Consider the following 19,733-nt stretch of genomic DNA (forward strand, 5'->3'; position numbering starts at 1 on the left):
CATTCAAAATGATGAACACATTAATGCAACAATAATTATAATCCAATATTATATCAGATACTAGTCCATAGCCATTGGTAGCTTTGTCACCTTCTACCTATGCCAGTCCTCCATATATAGATTTCACATAGATTGACCACGTCAGTGAGTAGAAAAACGTGGGACAGACTGAATGACTGACTGACAGAATGACACACTGACAGTTTCCCTGATTATGTACAGCATACCATACCATGACTTAGTCATACCAAACATTAGAAACAACACCAACATTGGTCCACAGGGGGAGCCACAGCGATCGGTCACATTTTAGCCATTTTGAAGCATTTTTCTGTTGTTATAGCGCCACCCAGTTGCCAATTAGAGTTAAATTTCTCCAGTCACCTTGAGGCGTCCTGTTCTACATATCTACCAAGTTTAGTAAAAATCCATATGGCGGTTAGGCCTAGATAAGAAATGAGCTCTCTAGCGCCCCCATTTTGTTTGATGGGGTCAATAATGGAGGGGTCCCCTCAGATTATGTGTGGTCATATGCCTACAAAGTTGCGTGGTGATGGGTGAAACCCTTGAGATGTTATACACCTTTATGTGATGAGCCACGCCCTCCGCAATATTCATTGCCTTATAGAAGCTCAGTTTTAGGAAGTTTTCCAACTTTTGCCAAGAGGGAACTTTAGATATTGGTCCCTAGATTATGTTCACCCAGTTTCATGCAGATCGCTCAAACTTCCTAGGAAGAGATCCATTTGAAGTGTTTTTCAAAAAATTCAAAATGGTGGAAAATCTATATAAGCGGAAGTTATGGGTTCTTGAGGCAAATGTGTTCCTCATGAGGAGAGGCATCTCTGTGCAAAGTTTCATGTCTCTACCACATACGGGGCATGAGATATGCCCAAAATGAGAAGTATAAGTAAGTGAGATGATGATCTGTAACTCACCACTTCCTCTGCAGCTCTCAGGTAACTCCTCCTCTGACTGGCAGAGCTTGACTCAATTACCCAGAATGCCTTAGATATGGCAGCGAGGACGAAGCAGTGATGAAAAGTGACACACAGGTTGTGTGTTTGTCCTGAGCTGAAGAGTTTCACCAGCATCGTTTCTTCAGGTTAAAAAAAATCATTTAATTTAACTATTGAAAAGTTTACGATCAGCTGTTTCTTCAATAACAGAGAAACAACAGTATAATTCAGACACTGAATGTATTATTATAGAGTACAGCTTTGTGGCAGGTGAGCTCCGTCCACAGCTTCTTCACCGACGTCTGACAGAAGACAAACTCTCAGGTTTAAGTGCACAACATCCAACATGAGACAATGTTTATTTCAGTTGTTAAAATACATCCATTCATGTGAGTTCAGGTTGCAAAATGTCAAAATACATGAAAACACTGGAGCCTTCTTTTTTTTTTTTAAACGCAGTCCAAAGGAAAAAAAATATCGTCCATTTGCTGCAAATAAATTAAAGTCAGAAGTGGCATCAAAAATATACAGATAGAAGTTTGTCTCAGTTTGTTTGTGTGGTAACAAAAATACTGGAGGTGAGGTTGTGTGTCAGAAACATGAAGACAGAAATAAATACATGAGCGTGTGTCACATTACAGGCTGAAGATCGGAGCCCTCACAAGTTAACAAACAGTTTCTCAGTCGTGTGTTTGGAGACACCTGGCTGAAGCTTCAGGTGGGGTTTAACATTCCAGAATAAAAGCCTTTCTCTACATAAACTGACTGAACACCTGAGGACGAACGTTCAGACTGAAGCCTCGAATGCAAACATCAACTCAGACAAAAACAAAATCCAACGTCGTAAATCTGAACTGCTGCAACTTCTCTTGCCACCAATCAGACATCACAGTCAGTTAGTGAACGCTGACTTAATTAGAAGGTTTGGTTCATTAACACCGGGTTTTAATTTTATGTTTCTCTGGTCATTTATTTTATTGGTTATGAAAATGTTTCAAAAAGTTAAAGAGATTTTAATGATGTCGGTGAGAAGAAACTCGAGCGGTGAGGTGATCATACATGTTTGATTCAAACTATCAGACAAACTTATTTTGAACTTGTGTTTTACTTATTAAATTATTTTTTATACATATTTAATGAGCACTGCTGGAAGGAGCCTGAGGTCTAAGATTTGCAGACTACCAATGACGACTCCTTCGTGAAACATTTGTTCTGAGAGTTTGACATTGTGAAGTTGAACAATTAAAAAAACTAGAAAAGCATTCGGAGAGCGCAGACCTCCGCCAAGCAGCTCGGATTTCCCACCATTTTATTATTTTATCCACTTTGCTTCAACCGAACACCACCAACATTTTATCACCTGTTCCTTGTCCCATTATCAACCTTTCATCAAAATCTGTTAAGAACTTTTGGAGTTATTTCACAGACAAACAGACCGACGCCAACGAAAACATAACCTCCTTGGCGGAGGTAATTAAAATTTATACCTGGCCTCTTGGGAGATCCCGTCACAAGTGGTCAGCGCTAAATACAGGTATAAACAACCACCAAGATGCACTGTGATCACTCAAACCACTTGCAGAGAGTGGTCTGGGACGCATTTGTCTTTTGTGGTTTAAATGTTAAGGCGCCCTGAAGCGTCCCTGACAAGGATATAACATGAAAATATGTCATCGTTATTTTGGTGACGGCACTCTAACGCTCTATAACTTGCCCATTCTTACAAAAAGTTGGACGAAGTGTTTTGTGACCGTCCATCGTTTTGCCTTGCGGAAGAAGACATGGTGAAATTTGCCGACAGCGATATCTCCAGCTGTAGCAACACAACTAGCGAGCATGCTAGCGAGACTGTGGGGCCGTTTGACCTCCTCGTTTAAGGGACGTAGGTAGAAATAAAATCATGACAGACACAGGTGTGAACCGCTATGTGTCTCAGCTGTCCACTTGTGTTTGGATCACCGAAATGTATTTTAATACCAGGTGTGAACAGGCTCTATGACACAAGCCTGAAAATACTAAATTCAGACAGATCAGCCTAGTTCACATTTCACGATTTTCACCTCAATTTTGACGTGGCAGAGGATCTTGAGAGCCACCTTGGGTCGGAGGTGAGTCGGCAGATAGTCTGCCACGACGAGTCCTCATGTGTGAACAAGCCTATGAGCAAGTCGCCCCCTTGTCTGTGACTGGGACTGGATATCTGGCATGCTAGGAAACTGGAGAAGTCTGACACGACTGACAAAGAGCATCAGCCAATGAGAGGCGGGATACGTCCCACATCAGCACGCAGGAGGACGGAAGAAATGTGAGGAGGACAAGCTGCAGGGTTGCCAGGTCCGCTTATTAGCCGCGACTTTGGGCTTGTTTCTAAAGTGGAGTTGCTCATTTGGGCTTGTTCTCTAAACGTCGCCTTCCTCTATATATATCTGTTGCTTCTTTTGGGCTTGTTTCCATAGCCCTGGTTGCTTGTTTCTCTCCCAAGATCTGGCAACACTGACAAGCCGGCCGGCCGGCAAGCAACAACAACAATGGTGGCGTCCACAGGATCACGGGGAGCACGGTGGAGAAATCTTGTGGTGTGCACACACAGGTCGTAACGCAGTTGGCGAGACTCACGCTGACAGGTCTGACACGTCACCAGGTATCAACACTCAAAAGATTACGATAGTAATTGATTAATTTTAGTCACACTTTTAGAAATGTTTTTGTTTTGATGTTTTCATTACAGGTCAGGTTGATAATCAGTAATATGTGATTTATGTTATTTATGTTTTCCTAAGAGTATATTTGTGTCCATCTGTGTACATGTACATATATTTCCTTTTCCTTAAATTTATTTTTTCACGCATGAAAAATGTTTGCGCATCTCCCATACTGTAATTTTTCTGTAAGTTGAGCATCTGTACATGAAACAAATTTGCAAAAACAAATCAAATTTTTATCGAGAATTGTCTTTAAATCACTTTAAACATTTTATGTTTTCTAGAAGACATGAATCTGATAAATCAAATTCAGAATCTAAATTGTCATCAAATCTCAAAACTAAATTTGGTGACGCATAAAATACATACACAATGAACCTTTAAATTAAACAGTACGTGATGTGAGAACACACTCTCAGTTTGACCTCCACATTAAACGTTTACAAACTGTCTGATCGTCTGACCGCTCGTGTTTCTGACATTTTTTTCGTGACATTGCCACTTTCTAAAATCTGATAAATTAATTTAATGTTATGGAAACAGAAAGAACCAACCAGAGAGTAGTTTAGGGTTTAAACAACCAATTTTAAAATAATGTTAAAGAAACAGTTTTGGAAATATGTTTATTTTCCTTCTTTGTGAGAGTGAGATGTGAAGATGGGTATTCTGGAGGTTAGCTTAGCATAAAGACTGTTAGCAGAGGGAAACAGCTAGCTTGTCTCCACGTTTCTTCATCAAGAAAACAAACAAAATATCATATGTTGATTAGTGGGAGCATTTTTAGCTGTTTCCCACTGCTTTCATTCTTTATGCTAAGCTAATTTTGGTGAAAAGCTAATCACCTCCAGGCTCTAGCTTCAAACTGAACGTACAGAAATTTGATCTTTTAACTCTCCTTAGAAAAAGCAAATAAACATATTTACACCCACTGAAACGAAGAGGCGGCTGCAGTACGACTGAGGGATCGCTGCAGTACGAGGGTTGTAGAGTCAGTCTGGTTGTAACTTTAGTATCTGAGCGACACATTCAAACACAGCCTGTAAATGGAAACTTCATACAGTCATTAATGAGAGAAGCTGCCACAGTTAATGCCCAACTGCATCAAATATATTCAATTAGCTTTTATTCCTCAATGTGCAAACATTAAAAACGCACTCTTTAAAAGGCCGTGCATACGTCTGAAGAATCTGGAGTTTCACGTCAGAAATTAAACGGTTGCAATGTTTGGTGCACGTGGAACATAAAACACACCAGCAGCCTCTGAGGAAACACGACAGCTGAAAACAGAAAGCAACAACACAAACACTGTCAGAGTCCGAGAGGCAAAGTGCAGACTGATCCTGACCCCCCCCAGAGCTAAACCGCCCCCCGACCCCTGACATCGTCATGCTGAACCAGGAGGAGGCATGAACTGGACACAAAGCTTTAGTCCAAAAACCAAAAACAAACGACAGCTACAAACTACTTCATGCCGACAAAATACAGCTCTGACTATTCATCAACGTCTCAGGTAAAATATCTTTCATCGGAGACTAGAAAAATACTTTAAGGTCTCTGTAGTGGTCTGTGTTTAGTGACTCGTATATATTTATTTATATCATCTCTTTAAACTGACCGCGTTAAACTCATTGGACCACATTAGAACCTGCTGGGAGCAGCTCAAAGGAACAAAGACAGGATTCAACCACACAAACAGACTCAACTGTACATTCACTTCAAGTAGAGGAGAATCCATGCTCTGAGGACGGGCCACCAAATCATCTGATCGAGAGATTTGAACTAAACTGGGGAAAAATAAATCAGTGGAACCACCTTTGTGTTTTTGGTTGACGTGCAGGGTCAAAGTGTGCAAAGTTCCTGGTCAGAGGAGAAGAAGAAGAAGAAGAAGAAGCAGTGCTCGGTTTCTCGTTGCATTGATTAATTTCTTTGTAACAGTCGATGCCATGGGTTCTGAGACTTGGCGGAGTTGAACCAGCAACTTTTTAGTTTAGTTTACAATCTATGGAGGTCTGAAGCGGCTTGTTGAAACAGGCCCGGCCAATCAGCACTGTTGTTGAGAGACACAGACACACAGAGAGAGAGAGAGAGACAGTGGTGATTTGAACTGATGTTTCGGTTTGACGCTCACAAAGCCTGAGAGCATTTTAAAGCTACACTGGGCAGCGAAACATGGTGCGAGCATTTTAACTGTGAACTCAGAGGATTGTCCTCCCCAAAAAGTGACCCTATAGGTCGTTTGTACAGCAGCTTTAATGACTCATATTTACGTCCGTTGTTAAGTGGTGACCTCTAGTGGCTGAGTAATTATGACGGGAGCAAAGGAGGAAGTCAGGTGACACAAGAGGTCGGGGTGGACGGATGAGTCAAACAAAGACAGGACTTTTAACCATGAGACCAAAAGTCAATGTCGTCTTATTTTATTTTTGTGTAACATACTGTCGCTGGTGGGCAGAAACCTTGTAATTTTTTTCCTTAAACGTGCTTACGTGCTGCTGTCACCACTGGGTGAATTAGAGCTGCTACAGCCACTACTGATGGTCCGTCACCTTTCCTGGAAATTAGCTGTTTTGGAGACACAAGACACTTTTCCTAAACTAACCAAACTGCGACCTTTCCAAACTTTAACTGCGTGTCTGAAACTGTGCCTATTAAAGGTTACACTCATCGTTTTGTGAGTCATTCACAAACGACCTCTTATGTTGTTAAGGTATCAGGATGTGATACAAAATTTAGTCCTTGATGGAAAAATGTTCACTCTGTTCTCGTGTTGATTCATCACTTTTTACGAAGTGTCTTGATGTCATTTGGACAAAAAGTTAAAATATGCGACTTTAAAGTTACAAACGATTTCGTGATTCACGCAGATGAACGTAAGAGATTCTGTGACTATAGTTAGAGAGAGGGAAGATACACTACAGTTACAGTTTGTTTACAACCTGTAACTTTACAACCAGCTGAGCAGCAGAAGGTGTGAAGTGATAATTATTGAAACGTCACCTTATTTTTTATCTGGAGGTTTGTTTACAAGAACAATCGCAGTTCTTAACAGCTTTCTGCTGACCTTTCAACCATTGTCATGAGCATTAAAAAGCCCAAAACAGACGAGAAGTCATTAAAACACGACGGATGAAAATATAACAACAGCAGAGGAGGACCATGTGAGGTGCTGAAAGCTGTTGACAGACTGTGAGTTTTGTATAAACGTGACGTAAAGTGTATTTTTACACTTTAAGTCTATTGTGTGTTGGGCTCTGAGTGACCTACACTCAATACCGTACCTGAAAGCATCCTGTGTAGATACTGATGCAGCTGCTGCTCGTGATAAGCTGTTGTTTTATACGCAGTCAGACAATAAACGAGAGGAGAGATGAAGGATCTGACGACACGTTTGTGTGCTCTGGCGTTCAGCGCTGAGGATCTAAACTTGTGCCTGGTGTAGCTTTAAAAGCTCAGGTGTGTCTGAAGTGAACCGACCTGCTGCCTTCAGCTGCTGTCCCCACTCTACAGCGTGCTGCTGAGTATCTCTGACACCTGGGCGTTCGTTTGGTCGTCTGAGTCTACGTCCTGTGTGGCGGCTCCCTCTGGCTCCTCCCCCTCCACGACCACCGACACGCCTGCAGCCTTCACCTCCTCCTCCTCCTCCTCCTCCTCCCAGCCTCTCCTCTCGTGGCCCGGCGACAGCTCCTTGCAGGGCTCCACAAAGATCCTGCGGACGTGGGGGCGCGGCTCTCGGTGACGGCCCTTCCGGCTCTCCAGGACGCAGGAAGCGTGGCTAACGTAGGTGGTGTCCCCGGGCGGAGGCAGGTCTAGGTCCAGCTGCTTGGTGTAGATGCCTTCAGATAAAGATCCTGTGTGGCTCTCCCCGCTGTGGCCCCTGAGCCAACGCTGGGGCCCGCTGAAGTACTGGCCCCGGTGACTCCTGGAGAGCAGTTTGCGTTTGGCGGGGGGGTTGGCGAGGGCCCTGAGGGGGGTGACGCCGCCGTCCTGGTGGCTCTTGGAGAGCGAGAGGCCCTCCAGAGTCTTGGTGGTATCGGACAGCGCCGGGGAGAGGGGGAGGGACAGGGGGAGGTCTTTGGAGAATCTGGGGGAGAGGGGGAGGGATGGCGAGGTGGGGAGGGTTCTGGAGAAGGACGGAGAGCGAGGCAGACAGGAAGAAGAGAGGGGGAAGTCTGTAGATAGAGAGGGGGAGTGAGGGAGGAGGGGGGAGGATTTAGGATCTTTCACAGATGGGGACAGGGGGAGGTCTGTGGGGGGGCAGACGCTGTACCTGAGAGACGGGAGGAAAACATGATCCATCAGATTTATGACAGGGACACAGAGGAGGACGTTCATGTCCCGTGATCGCACACAGTTCCAGTTTCCAAACAGACCAAAGTTCAGACTGTGGTTGTTGACTGATGTTTGAACTCAGCAGAGACTCTGACTGGTTTTTACAACAGCAGGAGTTTCATTTATTTAATCAGATCAGATTTATTTGTCTGATGATCAATAACCATCATTTTACTTTTACTAATGTGAATCTAAAACTAACACATATTAAAATGAAACTCTGTAGGATCTTGAAGAGACATTTCATTTAAGATTTAATCAGACAGTCATGTCAGGGTGTGTGCCTCTGTGAACCAGCTGCAGTTACATTTTAAATTCAGAGTCATGTGTAGTCACGACAGTTGACAATAGCCCCTTTTCCACCGCAGGAACTTTTCTCATTTTGAAACACCTGTGCACATTTACACCGAAATTACCCGGGTAAAAAACTTTCCCTCAACCCCAAACTTTGCCACGGAATTCTTGAGGAGAGGGGCTGTGTGCTGAGGAACGCTGATTGGTGGGACACACACACTTGCAGCGTTCCGCACTTCCTGGCACGGGCAGCCGCTGCAAACTTAAATTAATTTCTACAAGCTTCACTTCCTGTCTGTTATGATTTAGGATGGGTACCGAAACCTGGTGCTAAATTAGCCCTGGGGCTAAAATATTAAAGACCGTAGTACTGATAAGTGCTGACAGTATCGGTTCTTTTGTGTCTGCGCTGAACTCCTCCACACACACACACACCGATGTGACACGGTAACGGGTGAACAGCCGAGTGGTGGCGGTGGAAACGAAGTGAAGATAACTCGAAAATGACTTGAGCTGACGACAGCTACACTCATTACTGTCAGTGACATTAACCCTTAGCAAGTAAGAAGCCAATACTATCAATACATGTGGTCAGCAGCATGAACATGTAAACATGTAGACAGTGATATTTAATATGCTCCGTCCACAGTCTCTCATCCACCGACACTAACGTTATGTCTCACACGAGGACAGCACACTAGCCCAGCTGATAGTGAATTGTTACTAATAAGCTGAAATGACAGCTGTCTGTATGGAGACTAACTTAGTTTGACACTTTTCTTAAAATACTTTTAAACTGAGCTGCTGGCTGAGACAAACAGCCCCGACTCTCTACACCAGCACTAATGTTGCCATGTTACCAGTAAACAAGCTGGCGGAGCCAAATACAGGACACACGACGAATCATCTACGTCATCACGATAATTTGAATACATTTTCTGGAACGTTGAGGTGTGGTGGAAACGCAAACCACACAGATTACCAGGAATTCTTTTACCAAGGTAAATAAATTCCAGGCAATAAAAGTTCCAGGAAATGTTGGTGGAAAAGGGGCTAACACTTCAAATGTTGCTGCAAAGAAGCAACATATTCTAAAACATGGATGCTTCACACACAGAAGATCTAAACAATCAGCACAGTTTCAAGATTAGTGTCACTAAGTTGGTCAGTATCTGACCAAATGTCTCCCCTTCTGTTCCTGAGATATGACGTTGAGTAACGGCCAGAAAAGTGTTTCTACTGAACATTACGTGAAGGTGATCTTCGACATGTTGGATATAAAAAGTCATCACGTTCATCCTGTCAGACGTTTGCGTGACATTTTGTCATAATTAAACATAAACACATGAATTCTTGAGTTAAGGCAAAAACATGTCTTGTGAGGTCACGATGACCTTTGACCACCAAAGTCTAATCTAAGCCATTTTCAGTGTCTCTCTGTTGATTTGGCAGTACATCCAACCAGTCTGGTGAGCCGATCTAGGACCTCCGCATGCAGCTTCTTCACCTGCAAGATTGTCTGAGACCAGCCACTTCCCTTGTTCTCACTTCCAACTTGTCAAATACAGCTGCGTGGTCAGTGGTCCTACCCTTCAGCCCCTCTATCATCAGTTATGGACATGCCAATTTCCACTTCTTACATGTGGCAGTACCTTTTAAAACAAACTTTATTCATCAGAGGAAACAGGATTAGGAAACAAAACTACTTAGTTAAGTTTAGAAAGACAATCATGGGTTAATATAACCACGTTTGTTACAGTAACTTAACGAGTGTGTCACCTGATGATGATGTTAGTTTGAAGCTTTGGGCCGATGACCTGTACTAAACCAAATCCACACACCAGTGCCTGCGTCAGGTGGCTGCAAAAACTCAAGTCGACTTTTGATTTCACACGAGACACAAATACTGGTCTCTTGGGTGAAAGTGCGGTGTGTGTTTGACCCGTCAACCATCCTTCCCTCCTGCCCTACTCAGACGTTCTTGCTCTTTCTCTGTTATTGCCACGGATGGGATTACATTGGAGTAAGTTAAAAGGCCAGTGCATCTAATGTAGATGCTTTAAGGTACCTTGTGCTTTGGTGAGGGAAGCCTAAGGGCCACTGACCAGGCTGATGTATCGGACACCCAGGGAATGAGACAGAGTGTTGAGGCTGGTTGGGTGTACTGCCAAATTCACAGAAACAACACTGGAGATGTCTGACGGTTGAAAGTTCACAGGCAACAGCTCTGGTGGACATTCCTGCAGTCAGCATGTCAGTGACACGCTTCCTTAAAGTTGTTGATCAAACTGCACATTTTATAGTGTTGCTTTCTTGTGACCATCCCTACGCACACCTGTGTTACATAAGTCAGACGAATATATCATGGATTATGTTGGCAAAGAGCTCACTAACATGGATTTTAACAAATTTGTGAACATCTGAGAGAAACAAGCTTTTTGTGTTGATAGAAAAAGTTTTAAATCTTAACTTCAACTCACAAAAAATGGGAGCGAAAACAAAAGTGTCTGTATTTTTCTCCCATTTGCACATGTTGGTGCCTGTTTTTATATTTTATTACACCTTATGTGTCTGAATGTTCATTATTCCTTGTTTTTGTTTTTGCACAATGGAGCAGGTACGACACTGTATACAGATGGATGAAAATCCAGACTGAATCATCCTAAAATCACTTTGAAGCAAACACAGCTGGTGTCACTCATTAGAGATTCTCATTAAATGTACGATCAGACAAAGTTTGAACAAATAACAAATACATCACTTCCATTAAAGTGAGAATATGAGCAGACGTACAGTTTGAGCTGCTGCTGCCAATGTGTTCCTAACAACAAGATGAATCTACTCACCTCAGCTCGTGGATCTGGAGCACGTCGGGAGCGCTGCCGCCCAGAGAGTGCAAGGCCTGCTGGGACAGATCCTGGGGTGGGGAATAGAGCAGGTCCAGCTCGCGGGGGCTCAGGGCGTCGCTGGAGTCGTAGTCGCTGTCTGTCGGCAGGAAAACCTCAGAGGATCCGTCTTCATCTGAGCCGAGCAGAGAGTCTGACGGCAGACACACAGAGAGTTTCATTCATGTGTTTTTGATTTAAATTTAACCTGGAGCTCCTGAGCGACAACTCACCGCTGATGGCTTTCCTTCTGCGGAATTCAGGTGAGGGCGAAGGTGTGGGCAGGTAGTCCATGTTCGAGGAGGTGGAGTCAGTCTTCTGCTGCCCAGAGTCGCTCTCCGTAGCGTTGGCATCCACCAGGCAGGTGATTGGTACGCCGCCGCGAGGCTGCTTGTAGCGAGCGTACTGCAGGGCATCGGTGATCCAGCGGAGGTCACGACGCATCTCGTCCAGTTGCTGTTGGTCAAAAGACGGCAACATTAATCAACACTCCAGTGTTGGACATTGTGAGCACACTGGATAAAATAAGTGAAGGAGCCACTGTGACGTCACCCGTTGGTTTGTGGAAGCCGTGTGTTTGGTATTTTGACTGTCGCCTTTTGGAGCCAGAAGTAACCATATTTGGACAAGAGGGGAACTAACCCTAAAGGCACTTGCACATGACCAGCATTAAAAATCTCTTGATGCCCACTGTGCCACTGTTTTCCTATGGAAGCTGGCATTAACGCTGACGTCGGGGTACTTTTTGACTTCGACTTGAGGGCTTCACTGATGTTTTGACACAACGCCAAAAGTTCAGTTTTGTTGTACTTCGACCCCATTTGGCGCTGACCTTTCCGTGCAGAGCCAATGATTTTACAGTATAACGCAGGCGGGGTGGAGACGGGGCGCGGAAAAATGTAAAGATCCAACTGCATAATGGAGGAGAGATCAGCGTTGTGTCAAGCGGACGACGAGCGCTGTGGCGTCGGCAAATCGGCAATCATGTACAAGTGCTTTAACGCTAGCTGTTAGCTTGGTTAGCATGTTGCATTTACAGTCTATGGTTTACTGTGATAATGCTCATGCTAATTTTGGTAGCAAAACAATTAAAACAAAACTTACATAAATCCGAATCCTTAGAGGGAACCAAATGCTGAAAAGCCTTCTTTAGGCAAGACTTCAGTCAGGAACATTTCAGTGAAAGAAAACTTTATTTCTATTTGCAGTATTATTTTTGGCAGTATGGCTGTGTTCCATTGAGTTTGACATCATGTCCTGCCTGAACTAATTAACCTTCGTGACCTGAAAACACACTGACACAACAAAACCTATGGCTGCAACTATTCCCTGTGAATCTGGTGTTACGCCACAGTTATGTTACCGAACAAACATCGCCAAACTTATCTCCTCAAAAAGGTCTTTTCTTTTACTCAAACATAAAACAAAACTCATGAGCAATAAAAACAGAAACAAACGGGATCCTTGGCAACATACAAACTATGAATGAGCAACACAAATAATAGCATTCATGTTCAGGGGGGGTAAGAAGACAATGAAAACTTTTCTGGTCCTATCCCCTCTCGGTCATCAAACACCAATGCTTTGGGTCTGCAGCTCACCTGAACAACCAAACCAAAGTGTCTGTATCTGAACCTGGGAATGAGACTATCAACTGTCTTTCTCCAGAGTTACTCACAGCACCTTTAAATGTGCCCGGTGATATTATGGTGCGTTCAGTTTAGACAGATTCAGCCTTACAGAAGGTTTATGAGTCGTTAGTGTAACTTTTTATTTATTCTGGACGATTCAGTGAGAGTTAGACGCATCATGAGTGAATGTGAGTGAGCTGAAAATGTGTGTTTGCTTTTGAGGAGAATGAAGCGTGACACAACGTTAAGCGGCAATTAGCCGACTGTCTGACAGAAAGCAGACACACACACACACACACACACACACACACACACACACACACCATACACACACACAGCGGGGAGACTGACAGCAGCGATGACTCGGCTGGAAAGAATGCCGGGGCTTCGCCGGCAGAGCGAGAGGGAAAAACATGGAGGGGATTCCTGCTCGTCCCACAGAGGGAGGCTGCAGCTCTCAGCTCTCTTTGTTTACCAACAACAACAACAACAAACACATCAACACATGAACTTTATTTAAAGCTCTACATTTGTCCAGGCAAAGAGTCAACCCAAATAAAGAAGTGTAAGTTTGGTGACTTTCTTCATTAATTCAGTCTTAACACACGGTCAATGTATCTGCTGACAAATATCAAATGGGAACCGCCTGCAGCACTCTCTCTCAATACTGGACCACTTAGACACAAAACATGGGAAATACGAGTCCAGATATAAAAACTGACCGGCTGGGACTTGTTGGTTTTGACTTGAGACTAAATCTCTAATTAAATTTTATTATAATGACGTTCATCGACACAGAAAAACAGGAGTCACCTGGATAATTTAACCACACTGTACATTAAAGTTTTCTGTCAGACTGCACTAAATACTACAATACCCATGAGCCTCAGCTGCATTTGCTCTAGAGAAGAAGTCAGTTCAGATGTGTTTGGACAGAAAGTAAAGTGAATGTTACTGGGATCAGGATACTTCAACCACTGAGTCCCTCCCCCTCCATTTTGTGCATCAGTGTCTCTGGGCAGCGTGTCCTGATTCCTGCCGGGACAGAGGTGTCGGGTAAAGTGTTCGGACTACATGGCTCTTCAGACAAAGGTTTTTCAGGGGCACACAAAGATATTATCTTCATTAATACAGATTAAAAATCTGTTTTAATTTTAGTTTTCTGTTTTAGTAACAAGCATAACAAACAACAAACAAACAAAACAAACACTGTGATTCTTGCATGACAGTCCTGCATGCTGACACGTTTCCATGCTGCATTTCTCTTTAATAACACTCACACCTGAAATTTAACTTAAGTCCAGCAGCAAAGTTGCTGCACTTCAGGGCCATAAATATAGACAATGCACGCAGTGGGGTGGAGGGGCCCGAACACCACCTGGTAATACGCCCATGTTCAAAGAAGAACTCACATTATATCAAAAATGGTGCCATTTTCTATACATGCCCTGAAAAAGCCAAACATGGTTTTCATGGAACTCCTCTGCTGACGATACTGATGACATATCAGGGTCTTGAAGGGTTGTCCTATTTCATAGGGAAATATTTCAAGCCCACAAAAACAAGGGGGAAAAATAGGAAATGTTTTTATACTACTATTTCTTCACACACTTGTGCTCATAATAGTCCTGTCTATTCTTCTGTTTTTCTGCCCTCCTTTGTTATCAGCTGTGTGTCTATTTCTGTCTATGAGCAACAAAAAACAAGGTCAGATCTTTTTATGTGTTCATGTATCAGCTCTACTGGCCGATCATGCTGATTCAGTTCCTGCAGAAAAGGTGTTTCCATTCGAGCACGTGTTGACCCACAGATTCACAGGCCACACCACTGACAGGAACACCCAACAATAACAACAACTAAACAACCAAAGATCATTTTCCTTTACGACTGTGACAGACCGTGAAATGTTTCAGACTCGAGGAGGTTTCATTTCGCTCTGGGAGAAAGGGAAAGTTGAGTGTGGTGTAGAGCTCCACGCTGCAGCGCTGTGAATATGATATAAGGAACTTTCCATCTGCAGCTGATCAGACTCTGACAGCAGCTTCACAGCTTCGTGATTTAAGACAAAGTGAGATACACAGACAGACACACAGACGTTTCCAAGGACGAACTGCAGCTACAGCAGCTCTCTCTGCTCAGCGTCACTTCCCACAAACCTCACTGTGCATGTGTGTTACTGTGTGTATGAATTCAGTGAGTGGGTGTCATGGATACTGCATCAGTTCCCGATAGCGTTCACTGTGCGTGAGGCCAGCATACAGACAAAGACAAACTCTAGTCCTTGACATCAGGTCCTCTTTAGAAAGTACGTCCCCTCCCTTTCAGGGTTCATCTGACGTTTGCATTCACAAAAAACACAACAAAGTTTTTCAATTTCAACACAAATATCTTGTCATCGTACTATATCCAATTAAATAGAGTGTGCCAGTAATTCCGGAACTCCGTTAGCGCTTTTAGCACTTCCGGTTCTCTCGTCTAAAAGTCAATACGTTTTTTTGAATGGGATTTTGGTAAAATGCCTCAAATAAGGTCTGTGGTTAACAAAAGCTTAAGCGAGTTTCAGGTTTTGTTCTACGACATAAAACACGTCAGTAAATACCCTACTTGTGAATTTTGAAGCTTTTACATGTCGTAAAAAAGGCGGTTGCTAACAAGTTGCTCAATACGACTACAAACCCTGTCGGGGACATTAAACGTCATCACCCCCGAACAGGCGAGAGTGCTGGCAGTCCGCCATTACAGCTTCTTATTTAGCTTAAACAGGCCGATTTCCCCATTATACAATGTTTTTAAGATAAAGCGGCCGAAATCAGTTGAAAGCTTAGTGGCGGTGACGTCAAGAGTCATGCGACCGTGGAGTAGTCATGTAGTCCGTTAAAGCCTAACGTTAGCTTTTTACTTCTGGCGATCGCATTTAAGCTTCAAATGCGATATGAAAGGTGTTCATATGTGAAGATTATCTTGCTGAACAAAACCTGTAAGTATCATAAACTTGTGTTAGCCACAGAGCTTATTTTCTGACATAATCCAAAACGCAATGCAAAAATCACATTCACTTTCTCTTCCGGGAACCAGCGCGATGCTAAACTTCCGGGTTTTGGCGTCAGCCCTGGCACACTCTATATAGGTGGAAAGGGATTTGCAAATCACTGCATCCTGTTTTTTATTACGTTTAACACACTGTCTCAAATGTTCCTGGAATGGGAGCTGTAGATGCCAAATATTCGGCAACACTTTACTTGAAGGTATCTACATAAGAGTGACATGGCACTGTCATAACTATGACATGACATAGTCATGAACTTGTCATAAACATTATGTACATGTCTTAAACGATTATGACTGCCGCACGCCGTCCGCTTTAGACCATCTAAAGCGGACGGTGTGCGGCGCATGGGCGTGTCCCAGTCACTTGCTAGTTAGACAGCGCGTTTTCAGACTGTGCGCCATGGCGGAGAGTCTGAAAGGGTTGGACTTACTCTGTGAATTAGTCATTGGTGTGTTTTGGGCATATCATTCCATAAGCCAATCAGAATGTCACCTCTCATTCCCTTTAAGAGAGGCTAGTTAGATGGCGGACCTACCAACTGGAAAGAGTGAGCGTTTTACAGCTGAGGAGACGATAAATTTATCTCTATATCGACTGTCCCGTCACATCTGATGTCAGATCAAAGGGGACTGGCACCGTTTGGCACGTTTGGCACGCGTAATGGAAACCCAACCTGATTTGATTAACACAGCTGCAATCTAATGAGTTCACATCCCTCTCAGCCAAACACAAACAGCCACAGCATCAGATAGGGAGTATATATTCAGCATCTGTCATCTTAGAAAAGTCAAAAGAAAAGAAACAGAGTAAGAGTGCAAGAGAGAAAGAGAGCGCGCGCGCACGGGAGAAATGCTGTCAACACATTGCAAGTTATTCAATTTTATTTTAACCCGGAGGTTAGAGAGCTCATCTCCCTCTCCAGCACCCTGAACCCCTCGGCCTGAAGGTGCAGGAAGTGCTGGTCTCGTGGCTGCACCCGGGCCCGTCTGGTCTGGCTGCGCGCGGGCTGCGGAGCTTCCGCCAGGTGCCCCCGGCTGTGCGGCGGGCTGTGCGGCCGCTGTGCATCCTCCTCCTCCTCCTGACAAGATGATCTTCAGTTTTACGTTCTAAAAGCTTTTTTTTAAAATATACATTTGTACGTGGCTCTAAGTTTACGTTTTTAGTTCACAGAAGCTGGTTATTGTTGTGTTTATGTCAAAATAAAATTTATGAAACGTTTTCACATCTTTGATTTTGTGATTTACATGCCAAAATGATCACAACTCATTTGGGAAAGACAAGTTCATTTTACAGGCTATGCATCATCAGCCCGTGGAGGTCTGCTCGCAGTTCCGTATTTTCGGACACTGCGAGCTTGGACCTCCTGGATTATGATGATCATTAACTGCGATTAGATCATTCTGATTAATGACTGACCATTAAGACGTGTTTCTGATAAATATTTTAATGTGCACAATAATAACCTTTCACATTGTAATCATATTTTTATTTGTTATCTTTTGCATATGTGTGGCTGCTCTGTGTGTGTCTGAGCAGAGTGCACGCGCGTTGTGCACCCGCCTAGAGACGCATATTACTAACTTGTTTAACAACGAAATACTGCGCCGTTGACTTTAGACCAGGTTTTTGTTGGTCACTGGCACATTCGCTTTTCCCGTCATCTAACTAGCAACGCGCCATGACTGCGCCAGACCACTCCTCATTTTTAGACGAACACGCCCAGGGAAGCACAAGTTCATTTGCTAGTTAGACGAAGACGGCGCAGGGCATGAAAATGACAACTACGCCGGCATCTAAATAGCAATGACACTTGTGACATGGATTATGCGCTGTCCGCCGTCCGCTTTAGACCATCTAAATAGGGCCCTAAGTGTCATTCAGTTTTGTCATGACAAGTTGACATTAAATTTGTTTGGGATGTCCTTCTGACAAGTTGACATTAGCCAGGATGACATTACCAGAAGATGTCGTTGTCATGACAAGTTTGGGATATCCTTATTATGACAACTTGACATTAACAAAGCCAGAAGATGTCTTTGTATCAATCTTTATGTCAACTTGTCATAAACACAAAAAGAGGTGCATTTATTGTTAATGTCAACTTGTCATGACAAAGACATCTTCTGGTAATGTCACTTTGATTAATGTCAAGTTGTCAGCAGTCATAAAGGTTTATGACATGTACATAATGTTCATGACAGGTTAATGACCGTGTCATGTCATAGTTATGACCTGGATGACCTTCAAGTAAAGTGTTACCAAATATTCTTGTAAAACAAAAGCTTTTATAAAGTGTAGATACTTTCGTACGGTAACGATGTATTTATAAAGTTTGGGTATTTTGTCGAGGGTAGACATTTTTGTAAAGAGAGAATGTTTCTATAAGGTGAGTGTGGACACTTTCGTAAAGCGAGGACATTTTTATTAAGTTTAGATATTTTTGCAAAGTAAGGACGTTTTTATAAAGTGTCAATGTTTTTGAAAATAAGGAAATATTTCGTAAAGCGAGGACATTTTTTTTAATTTAAGTGAGACTGTTATTGAAACTTGAACCTCCAACATACAACATCTGGATACAAAAGGTGCGGGAACTGTCTGAGATGGAACATATCACATTTATAAAAAGGTGAAATCCTGCAGTGATGCACGAGGGACTTTTGAAACTCAAAGGAGAAGGTGAGGAGAACGTAAGAGGCAGGTTTGTCTGCAAGGCTCATTGCAGGGCTAAAACACCCACCAGGTATTAATAATGTGCTATTAAAGCTGCACTGCTCCATATTTCTATATTTATGCCTCTCTAACTGAATTTTAACTTTTCATTTTCTATTCTCGAGTTCTTCAATGAATTGCTTTTAAATGTCCTTTTTATAAAGTGTCTCTTTTCACCAATGTTTTATGCTAAACGCTTTGAATTGCTTAGTTGCTGAAATGTTCTATACAAAGAAACTTGCCAACAATTCCCTAAATGATTGAATTATGATTTAATTTGAAATGATCATGTGAATCTCTCTCTTCCTATTTTATGTCATGGCTTTGTACTGATGCTGCTTTAATTACAGAATTCAGTCTCTTTAATCACTAGATGGACTTAGACTAAATGCTTTAATTTTACATTTCTATATTTTTATCATTAGTCTACCATTTGTGCTGTTTGATTAGATTTCATGATAATCTGTCAGTCACCTGCAAAACGCTTAAACTGCACTTTATGTATGAAAGAAGCTCCAAAACAAAAGTCTGACTGACTGATGAATATTAAAACATGAATCACTACAGGTCTAATTAAGGTGACATAAAATCAGCTCTTTCAGTTCATCATATACCTCAGACAGATTTTCTTCTTCTAATGTACGCTGGTGTTTTCAGCTGTAATGTGGAGCAGGAATAAAAAGCCGTGAAGAAGAAGCCACATGTGTGCAGACGTTTCTACAGACAGCCGTCTGAAAGTTTCCTCCATCAACATGTGGTGAGTCTAAACAAACTGTCCAATTAGACGACGGCATCACGTCATCTTCACACTAACCCACTTTCACTGCAGCGCGCACACTCTCTCACACACACACACACACACACACACACACACACACACACACACGGTGTCAGGACCTCCCAGATTAGACATGCCGAGGCACTAGTGTGTGTGTTCTTGTACTTCTATATTTGTGAGGACCAGTTTGAGCTCCAGATCTTTGTGACATTCAAACAATTTTTAAAAATGTTAAAGTATCTTTAAGAAGTGAGGACATTTTTAGAAAGTGAGGATGTTTTTGTAAAATAAGGACGTTTTTATATAGTGTCGACATTTTTGTAAGATGAGGAAGTTTTAATAAAATGCCTACATTTTTGAAAATAAGGACAATTTCACAAGGACAAAGTGGAGACAT

The 19,733-nt window shown here is 42.8% G+C and overlaps 1 protein-coding gene across 3 annotated transcripts in view; it reads right to left on the reverse strand.

The window, feature by feature from the left end:
* Positions 1 to 5,675: 5,675 nt before the first annotated feature.
* The window catches only part of ankfn1 (ankyrin repeat and fibronectin type III domain containing 1), a 162,153-nt gene continuing 148,095 nt past the window's right edge, over positions 5,676 to 19,733 (reverse strand). For 2 of the 3 annotated variants that reach the window (XM_049563233.1, XM_049563234.1), the window contains 3 exons: positions 11,403 to 11,625; positions 11,131 to 11,323; positions 6,523 to 7,928 (listed from right to left, as the gene is read on the reverse strand). In XM_049563233.1, coding sequence (XP_049419190.1) covers positions 7,163 to 7,928; positions 11,131 to 11,323; positions 11,403 to 11,625 — 1,182 coding nt within the window. In that variant the 3' untranslated portion in view covers positions 6,523 to 7,162. Of the gene's footprint in view, positions 5,709 to 6,522; positions 7,929 to 11,130; positions 11,324 to 11,402; positions 11,626 to 19,733 lie in introns of those variants that run through there. The other variant, XM_049563232.1, reaches the window with a different exon arrangement.

The sequence above is a fragment of the Epinephelus fuscoguttatus genome, linkage group LG20 (genome assembly GCF_011397635.1).
Source record: "Epinephelus fuscoguttatus linkage group LG20, E.fuscoguttatus.final_Chr_v1".
Classification (NCBI taxonomy): domain Eukaryota; kingdom Metazoa; phylum Chordata; class Actinopteri; order Perciformes; family Serranidae; genus Epinephelus; species Epinephelus fuscoguttatus.